We start from the raw sequence: 10062 nt of genomic DNA, 5'->3' as shown, positions 1-10062 counted from the left end.
TTCATAACAAAAGTCATGAAAACTCTTTCATCAAATAGAAAGATTTTGAAAGATTTTATGAAATATTTTACAAGATTAGGAAACACAAATCAGCAAGATTTAAAATAACTTCCTAAACAATCTCTTATAGAATCCTTCATTTTTACTTTCTAATTTTCTATGATTTTAAAAATCAGCAAGATTTTTAAAAACACAAAGTCATTAAAACTCTTTCTAAATCCTAAACCAATACCTCCCTCTAAGTCTTTCATCGGTCGAGTCTTCGAGACTCTTCTCCTTATTTTTTTCTACTTCGGCCTCATTGCAATTGTGGAACCATATATGAAAAATATTACCAACCACAGAAATTCAAATTTTCAAAAGTTGATATATCTTTTGAAAATGAATTGATGTTATGTTGGACCACGTACCTGTTTACGTCTTTTATTACACGAGCTAAAATTCAAAAATTGTGTGGATATAGTTCAATCTTTCTCTTACGGCTTAAAAAGAATTTGCGTTTGTTTCAAAAATTCACAAACGTTACTTACGGGCATCATCAGGTATAGACTTAGATGATAACATATTAACAATGACCAATAGATTTGTAATGACATGATATCATATTAACTCTTGAGTATGTCTAATTTATTAATTTAATTAAAAACGAAGAATAAAAAAAACTCTTATATTCATATACATAATAAACGATTGTAAAAATACATCATTTTAACTAAAATAGATGGAGGAGTATTAAACTAACTACAAATTACAGTAAAAAGGACAAAAGAGACTGATGCTTAAGAAGAATTAAAGTTATGCTCAGGTGGTAAATTCTGCTCCGGAGAGTTCCGACACACCGGACAAGTCCCATTCAACTTCAGCCACTCGTCAATGCAATCAGCATGAAAACAATGTTGACACGGTGGTATTGTCCTAAGTGTCTCCTTTGGTTCGTAGTCCGATAGACAAATGGCACAAGTGGAATCGTCTATTTTGGGCAGCCTTTTGCTCTCTCCCAACACTATTTTTGGGTACGATTCTATAGTAGGCTCATCAAGACCCGTTACGATGACACGAGAATGCAAATAATGGGCTGTTTGAGCGCTGTTGATGATATCTGGTGGTGGGCTTGGGACGAGACGGCGTCCTTTGATACACTCGTTGATTTTGCTATATACAAAACAGAAAAGACCAAATACGATTAAAGCTCCTGGGATCCCGGCACCGATGGCTATTGCGTAACGAGCTCTTCTCGGAATAGCTGAAAAATCAAGGGAATGAGAATTGATTAGAGGAAAATAATAATACTAAAAGCTATGATTAATTATCTTTAATCATAACTAATAGTATCATGTGTATTGAAAGAGACAAATGAAGAAAAAGAAGATAATGTGCCAAAATGTAATTGGTAGAAGAGAAGACTCTTTTAGTAAATGGGGGTAACAATTAAAATCGTTGACAAAGTTAAGCAAATCAAAGTGGGAGATATATACTAGTACTAGTATATAAGATAAAGTCAATGCATTGGAGCTTTCATTATGACGGCACCGACCCATTTGTCCACTTACCTAATTGTTATCTCCCAACTTCACATTCGTCTCAATGAATGCATGTGTTTTGTTTTTCTTAGTGAAAGTGAAAGTGAAAAGATGTAAGAAGAAAAGAGATAGTATTTGAAGTCTTTTAGGATAATAAGGTTGAGGAAAAACAAAAACGCTTAGCTGATCATGTGCCTTTCACATTCATAAGCTAGCTACTCAGTTTAGCCTGATCATGTGTACAGTGTACACGCATATAAAAATATTTTAATTTCACCTGTTGGTTCATTAGTCTGTCAATCTATCATGTTTGAATAGTCTCATGTTGGTTATATAACTTGTCATTCAACCAGATTTGTATATACTTCTATATAGACACAAAGACTCATTCAACACACAAATTGCGTCATGGTCTACGTCCGTTTTTCGTCTTAATTAGTAATTATATCTTCTTAAGCTTCTGAAATTTATTATAATGAAGATAAACAATCAACCAAATTTTACTAAAGAAAAAAATGAATGTAAAACTATAATTTAATTTACCTGGTTTATGAACATCAGAGCAAATGGTTTCACGAGAAGAATTACTCTTAACCCCACACTTACCACCTCTAACCTCACACCTTCTACATCTCGGAACCCTCCAAGTGAGCCAGAGGTTATCACTCAAATCCGAAGACGACACCATCTCCTCATAAAACGGCCACCGAACCGGAACATAAACCGTTTTCATCAACCGGCACGATTTGGACGACAAGAAGTTCATCACCCTAGGAGAAGGAGTCGCAAACACCGTGCCGTTCTCATCGCTCAAGCACGTTATCGGATTCAACGGCTTATAACGTAGAAACTCCGAAGTAGGACACTTAAAGAACGTGAACTGACGTGAGTAAACGCCACTAAACGGCGTCGTTGAGAGGTTTAGCTCTAAGATCCGTTGAGGAAGACAGTTATCTGGGTCGTTGATCCAAATCTGTTGAGCTGCGTAATCTATCTCTTCGACGGTGAAGCTACCGGAGAAAGGTAACGTTATAGTGGTTCGGTTAACGTCGTTTGTATCGCACGTTAAGTCAAAGCCTTTGTCGTAACCGCAAGATTGTGATTGTTGAGGTTTTAGACGGAAAGGGAAACGGATGGTCGGACCGTCACGGCGACAAACGGCGTTAGTGCATGTAACGGTGGCAGTGGTGGTCGTCGTCGGGATTAGGAGAGATGATATAATAAACAAGAGAGAGAATGATATTGTTTTTGTTAAATCCATTTTTTTTTCTTGGTTAGGTAGGTGTTGGAAACTAAAGCAGTGTGACCAAAACCTTTTTGTAATTGGACTGGACCCAAAGTGTGTGTACGTAAGCATTTGTAGTAGTGTATACTTATTTATTTTTCTTCGCAATTTAATACTACTAAGTATATGTCGTGTATTTATTACGTAAAAGATTTTACACCATAATTACTGAGAACGAACGTATTTATGAATTATAGATGAAAAAAAATCAAAATGTAGAAAAATAAAATTGATTGTTTGACTCGTAATGTTGAACTAAGTTTTGTGTTTTTGTTTATGTTATATAGTTATGTATTTTCATTGAATTTTCTCTGACAAGAAAAATATATAGGTGAGAGAGTGATAACAACTCAAGAAAGATGTATATTATAAAAGTCAACTATTTCCAAACAAGCAAGACTCAAATTTTTCACTTTGTCACAAGTTAAGACTGACTATGAGTTATGAATACAGTTTCCAAGAATTTCTAGTAGCCAGAGCATAATACACGATGCGACTACAATATTGTATATTTACATGATTATGATTGATTCATAAGAAAAATATTTGCATTGAACGAAAAGTCAAATATCAGATTAATTTACGAAACATTTACTCTTTAACTAATGAGTTCCATAATGACATTTGACCTCTTCTCCGTCTATGCGCTTATCGTCTTATCCACTGCATCAAGAGGTAGATTAATCAGCTCTAATGTCTTTTCCCAAATTTCTAAATGGTTCCCTTGCATGTTCATATCCATTTTTTGAGAATTTTCGTGCTCGTGAAAAAATAAACATGCATGCCGTTATCAAATTTCGATAGTCTTAAACGGCTCTTAACATGGAGATATATATATATATATATATATATATATATATATATATATATATATATTTGGTGATGATAACCAATTATTTTAATTAAAATCTCACACAAAAAGGTATATAATTAATGTTGATCATTGATTCTTTTTTCAAATATCTAAAAATTCAAAACTAAAATTGGTTTATTCAAGGAGAATTTTCAAACATTCATAATAATCTTGGTCTGACCATGGCATATACATATTGTGATTTCTACAACTTTGGAATAACGAACAGTATTTGGACGACCATAAGTGAATACCCTACCTCAGTGGAAGTACGCAGAAAATATGGCAATTCAAATGTTATTTGATTACAAAACAAATTCTTCATGCATTGTTCCAAAACACACAAAAAAAACGAATACTAATTACTAACACACAACCGCTATAAGAAATTGGAGACCGTAAGGACAAATAATTTTGCGACCCATTATTATTTATTGAATTGTGTCTTTCGAAAAGGAATGGTGTATAAGAGGTTTCAGCTGATCTCTACCTGATATATGTATTAACTTACTAATGAACAATAGATTTGGATAACTCATTTTGGTATCCCTACCTACTTGCTCTATGTACATGGCATTTTTAACGTCAAGTCTTCCTAATTAGACTTTCATGCATTACTAATGGAAATGCTTCTGTCTACCTAATTAATCGAATTCGAATGGCATGTAGTATACGGCTCTTAACATCAAGACAAAGACATCGTAATGGCATATGATGATTACTTACTGAGCTTAATTACTTTGAAGATGCGTTAAGAAAAACGCATTGTATCACAAACTAAATAAAAACACCAAAGAGTTTTGTCTTGTCCTAATAAAGAGAGAGCCTTCTACTCCGTAGTTTTCTTCTTCTCCATCTTCTCCATCTTAGCCTTCTTACACTACAAGAAAACAATCAATTTGCGATGGAAGAATCCATCGCACATCCCTCGCAAATCGTCAATCGCAAGGGATTTGCGAGATACTACGATTCCTCGCAAATCGCGTCTCGCAAATTCCAAACGTCGCAAGTGCCTCGCAAATTTTGCGAGGAAAATTTTCCCTCGCAAATGTCTCGCAATTTGCGAGGACACCTTTCCTCGCAAATTACTAGCAATTTGCGACAAACCTCTTTACTCGCAAAGCTGAAGCAATTTGCAAGAAACTGAATCCATCGCAAATACGTTGCAATCTGGATTAATTGTAATAAAATTAATTTAGAATTTGGATTAGAATTGAAATTTTAATTTGAATTGGCAATTGGTAATAGAATTAAAATTCCTATTAAATCCAAACTGAAATGGAATTTTAATTGTCTTAACAAAAAATTCAAACTAGGATGAAATTTAAATTGTCTTAAAAAAATATTTACATTACAAAACACAAGGTTTTAAAAAGTTTGAGAGAGAGAGTCGGTTCTAGTTCCGGTTGCGCTACCGGTGTTGGTAGTGTTGCCCTCTCCTCCGGCTTCTGGGTTGGTAGTGTTGCCCTCTCCTCCGGCTTCTGGGTTGCTTCTTGTCGTGTTTCCAAACTTAGAAGCAAATTCCGGATCCTTTTCAGAGAGATACTCGAAGTATGCATCATAGCTATGCATCCTCTCTGAACTTGTTTGGATTTGATCCGCCTGAGTTTGGATTTGATTCGCCTGAGTTTGGATTTGAGTCGTCTGAGTTTGAATTTGAGTGGCCTGAGTTTGAACACAGTCCTTAGCGGCAGCTAGCTTCTGAGCCAATATTACCGGATCATTAGCCGGAGACATAGGCGGTGGACGGCTACTGGCAGAGGATGCTTCAAACTGTAATGAACCAACCCCATAAATCCTGTTTTTCTTCTTTGGAGCAACCTACAAACAAAACAACAACACACCAATGAACTTCAAAGAAAGACAAAGACAAAACTCAAACAAACACAAAGACAGTCAAAATATATAAAACAGACAACTTACCGATGTGTAAATTTTGTTTTTGACATGAATGGGCACCCCACCAGAAGCAGTGCTCTCTCCATTATCCCATGTGCAATTCTCAGATTCCAACTCCTGAATCTTGGACGACACCTCGTTGAACAGAGACTCAGACTTTCCATCCGTGAAAGACCCATCAGGCTTTCGATGAGTGTCTTCTAGGATGCGTACAAGATCAGGAGTTAACTCACCAGTTAGCTCACACTGAAACAGAGAAACAGACAGATGATTAGTGTATTGATTGTCCATAAAGTCAATGCTAGTTCAAAAAGAAGAAGGCCTAAACACTTACATGTTTTCGAGCTCGAGCTTTAAAAGAGGTTTGGCCTGAGCGATGCTTATGTATGCCGGTGCCATCAGGATCATGATATCGAGCATTCTGGCTGTTGGTACTCTTGACTACTGATTTGGGGTCAAGCCAATATTTAACAAGACCAACCCATACTTGAGGATCAATCCACCGTGGCTTTGCCTCATCACCTTTCAGTTTCCACTTTAACTTCCACCTAGACACTTGATCACACATCCTGTCCTTAAGTTTGGTTTCAAACTCCTTCCTAACCCTATCGTTTATGGAACGGTCCCAATTATATATTTGCTTCCAAAAAACAAAAAAGTAAATTAGTATATGTTTAAACTTGACATATAAAACTTTTTGTAAATTAGCAAAATAGATTTGACTTACCGCAAAAGATTCATACCAACGGTCTACCACGTTAGTCGGCGTCTGTGTCCAATTGGCATGAGGCTCTTTGAAATCTCTTTCAAAGATGCTTCATACAGTAGCGGCAACAGAGGGATATTGGTCAAACCTCCAAACAAAATACAAAATGAAAGGAGTGAATTATTTACTAGACAGATTTCAGATTTCAACATGAAATTAAAAACTTTAAAGTTTTGCTTACCAGACAGTTCTTGGAGGTCGACGTGGATCAAGCTTCGTTAAACCTGCACGCCCAGGACTATCGAGCAACTCTTCCAGTGTAAGATTGTTGAGACGTGTAGAAGCTCCTGTAGACGACGAACGAGCGGATGGAGTCACCTCCGGATGATCCCCAGAGCCAAGATTCACATTAGAGGGTGAAGGTGAAGGAGAAGGAGTATGATAAGACGGTGTCACCGGTAGTGGTTGCGAGGTTGAACGGCGAGAGTTAGAACCGGTGGGAGTCCGTGTACGATTAGAACCGGTGGGAGTAGGTACACCTTGATCAGACAGGAACCTTGTGTAATCGTTGCCATTAAACATCTATAAGAAAATCAAAATCAATTTAATCAGATCTAAGAGAAATAAGAAATTAGGGTTAATTTATGAAATTAGGGTTAATAGAATTAGGGTTAATAGATGAAATTAGGGTTAATAGAAGAAATTAGGGTTAATAGAAGAAATTAGGGTTTACCTTGACGGAGAAGACGAAGGGTTTGCCGGTTCAACAGAGAAGACAAAGAAGAGCGGCTACAATTTTCCGGAGAAGACGAAGAAGAGCGGCTAGAGTTTGCCGGAGAAGACGAAGAAGAGCGGCTACGGTTTGCCGGAGAAGACGAAGAAGAAAGGAGATTAGGGTTAATTGAGAGGATGAAGAAGAGAGATTAGGGTTTAGGTGAATGAGTTTGAGCTTCGCTTAAACCAGAGCTCGGTGGTATATATAAACATTTTGAGCACTCGCAAAGCCCTCGCAGTAATTGCGACGGAGTAACTAGGAACCGACAAACTGACCAATCAAAATTCACCAAACATTGCGAGGGATTAGCGATGGATCCGTCGCAAATCCCTCGCACCTTTATAATCAATCGAAATTAATTTTATACCAAGACCATCCTCATTAAAATGTAATTAATCAAAAGCTAAAGAAATACCAAAATCCAATATTATTAATCAAAAGCTAAAGAAATACAAAAATCCAAGAAATCAAAATCTAATATTATTAGTTTTCTAAGTCCAACATTATTATATACAAATAGTTTGTTATGTGTAGATAAATCTCTAAAGTTTTGGAAATTAATCTCCAAAGTTACTTGTCTCTGGATGCAATGTTGGTTAGTAATGATCTTCTTTAATTTGCATGTAAAAGATCAAATTGCAAGGGAACCGTGAGGCTTTAGCGAGGGATTACCTAGGGTCCCTCGCACATCCCTTACAATTTGCGAGGGATCTGCGAGGCTACACTCACAGATCCCTCGCAAATCTCTCGCAAGTGTATATATCCTTTTGCATCAACTTTATTTTCTTAATAATACAATCTCTATTAATTTCATATTTTTCCTATGTTTTGGAAAGTTCATTTTTCATATAGTTGGTGATTACTGGACTATGGACTCTACATTGCAATTGTTGATCAAAACACCTTTAACACTTATATATGTTCATAATGAAAGTAAATCACATATTGATTTACATATATATATATATATATATATATATCTTTATGTGTTTTCTTTACACATGTTGATTCATCTCAAATGTTTTTTTGTCTCTTGATGTTTAATGGGAACTTCACTTCAGAATTAAACCTAAGCTCAAATCCTAAGCTCAAACCCTAAACCCTAAACCCTAAACCCTAAATCCATAATGACCTCACAAATCCCTCGCTTATTCCTCGCAAATTTGCTACGGATTATATTACTCGCTAATTCGTCGCAAGTCTGCGATATATTTGCGAGGGATGGCTTCTTCCTCGCAAATATATCGCAAGTCCCTCGCAAATTTGCGAGAAACGTGCGACGGACACTTCCCTCGCAAATTTGCGAGGGATTTGTGAAGGTCCTCGTCTTCGTAGTAAATGTCCCGCAAATTCATCGCAAATTTGCGAGGACGTTTCTCCGTCGCAGATTTCCGTCGCAAATAACGTGTTTTCTTGTAGTGTTAGGCTTCTCAAACCTCTCAATTACAATAACTAATAAGTATAAACAACGAAATTAATTAGAGGTTATAATTTTGCAAAGAATTGCTGGATAAAAAAAATCAAGATCAAGCAAGAGCAAATTTACGTACATGGATGTTCACAGCCAGTAGTCTTTCTTTTATTGACATTTAACGGGACAACATGATCGAGTACGATATTCCATCCATATTCTTCTTTTAAATAATAATAAAAAAAAATCATCAACATAGTCTTCTTCTCACTCAGCCATATCCCATATGAGCCTTTTAAATGGCTTTAATTAATATCACGCCATCTTGGAACCAAAGGTTTCGTATATACAATATACTGACAACGTGAGTTTGGACAACACCAGGAGACAAACAAACGACGATGATGCCGGTCTCCAAAAGGCAGTTTAGAAGTTTCCGCATGAGGCGAAATGTCTTTTCAACGCGAGCGTAAGAGCATACTCCTTAGTCCTTATCAACCCAAGTGTTATATCCCTCCTCTACGGAAATTATGCTACCGCAACAATTTGATCGCCATGCAGGAGATAATACTATCAACATGACAAAACCAAAACAAAAAGAAAAAGAAAAGAAAAATGTGTTTACCGTTCTATACTGTTCGTTTCCTGCGATTCCAGACCCTAAATTAAGGTACAAAAGATCCAATCAGAAAAATTCTACTACTTGAAATATATTATTTTCTTCTTTCTTGTGAAGAAAGAAACTATTATATATTAATCAAGAGTCCATAAAGGAGAAGAAGATTATACTTTCATGGCGGATTCCTCCATGGTTAATTTGAGAAGAGCGACTATTAATTAAGGGTTCCAATCTTCGAAAGTTGGTTTTGTTCAGATCTTTAGGGGTTTATGTATGAACAACGTTTTTTTAAAATAGTTTTTGTTACTTAGCTTATTTACTCTGGTTTGAGATATAATAAAGTCACCGACCGTATTCATAAATTTAGAACAAACGATTGGGCTTTAAATTTAGTTCAGGCGACTAAGCCCATTTAGTTATAATATTCTTACATACAGTAGTAATATATGATTGAAATGAAATATTCCTATTGAACGAATAGTCTAGTTTCTAGTCACAAATTAACTGGAACATCTTGACCTTCTATAAGCCTTTCCACTACATCAAGAGGAAGACCAATCATCTCTAGTGTCTTTTCTCAAACTTTGCTCACTGTTTCTACGTTGTGAGCTTCTTCGGAACAATTTGTGGGTTTGCAATTTTGAGATATGAATAACGTGCAAACAGATTTCTCATTGGTTTTTAGCTTTTGGTAATGTTGTGGAATCTGAGGATCTGTCGCTGAGAAGAGTGAGCTTCTACAACCTTCTTGTGGTGAAAATATGAAATACGGCCAGGCTGAGTAAAGTTCTTGGATCAATCTTGGAAGATCTCTCGTCTGCGGAATTTGAGACATGTCAAAATGTTAATTTATATATACAATATTGGATTTGATTGTTTATGTGCTTTTGTAATTGTGATCCAAACACAATTTACGCGGTATAATTAAAAATAAAAAAACAAAAAAAGAAGGTAAACACAAACAAATAATTTAGGTTTCCATACATACTTACAC

General features: G+C 36.0%; 1 protein-coding gene across 1 annotated transcript; it reads right to left on the bottom strand.

The window, feature by feature from the left end:
• LOC104728228 (RING-H2 finger protein ATL20-like) lies at window positions 654–2860 on the bottom strand. Its single transcript, XM_010447247.2, has 2 exons — window positions 2064–2860; window positions 654–1243 (listed from the first exon to the last, which is right to left on the bottom strand). The coding sequence occupies exons 1-2, from the start codon at window positions 2779–2781 to the stop codon at window positions 780–782; spliced, it is 1182 nt and encodes a 393-aa protein (XP_010445549.1). The 5' UTR covers window positions 2782–2860; the 3' UTR covers window positions 654–779.

Source organism: Camelina sativa, chromosome 2, assembly GCF_000633955.1.
Source record: "Camelina sativa cultivar DH55 chromosome 2, Cs, whole genome shotgun sequence".
NCBI lineage: Eukaryota > Viridiplantae > Streptophyta > Magnoliopsida > Brassicales > Brassicaceae > Camelina > Camelina sativa.
Note: the sequence above shows the minus strand (reverse complement) of the source record. Positions and strands in the feature narration are given on the sequence as shown.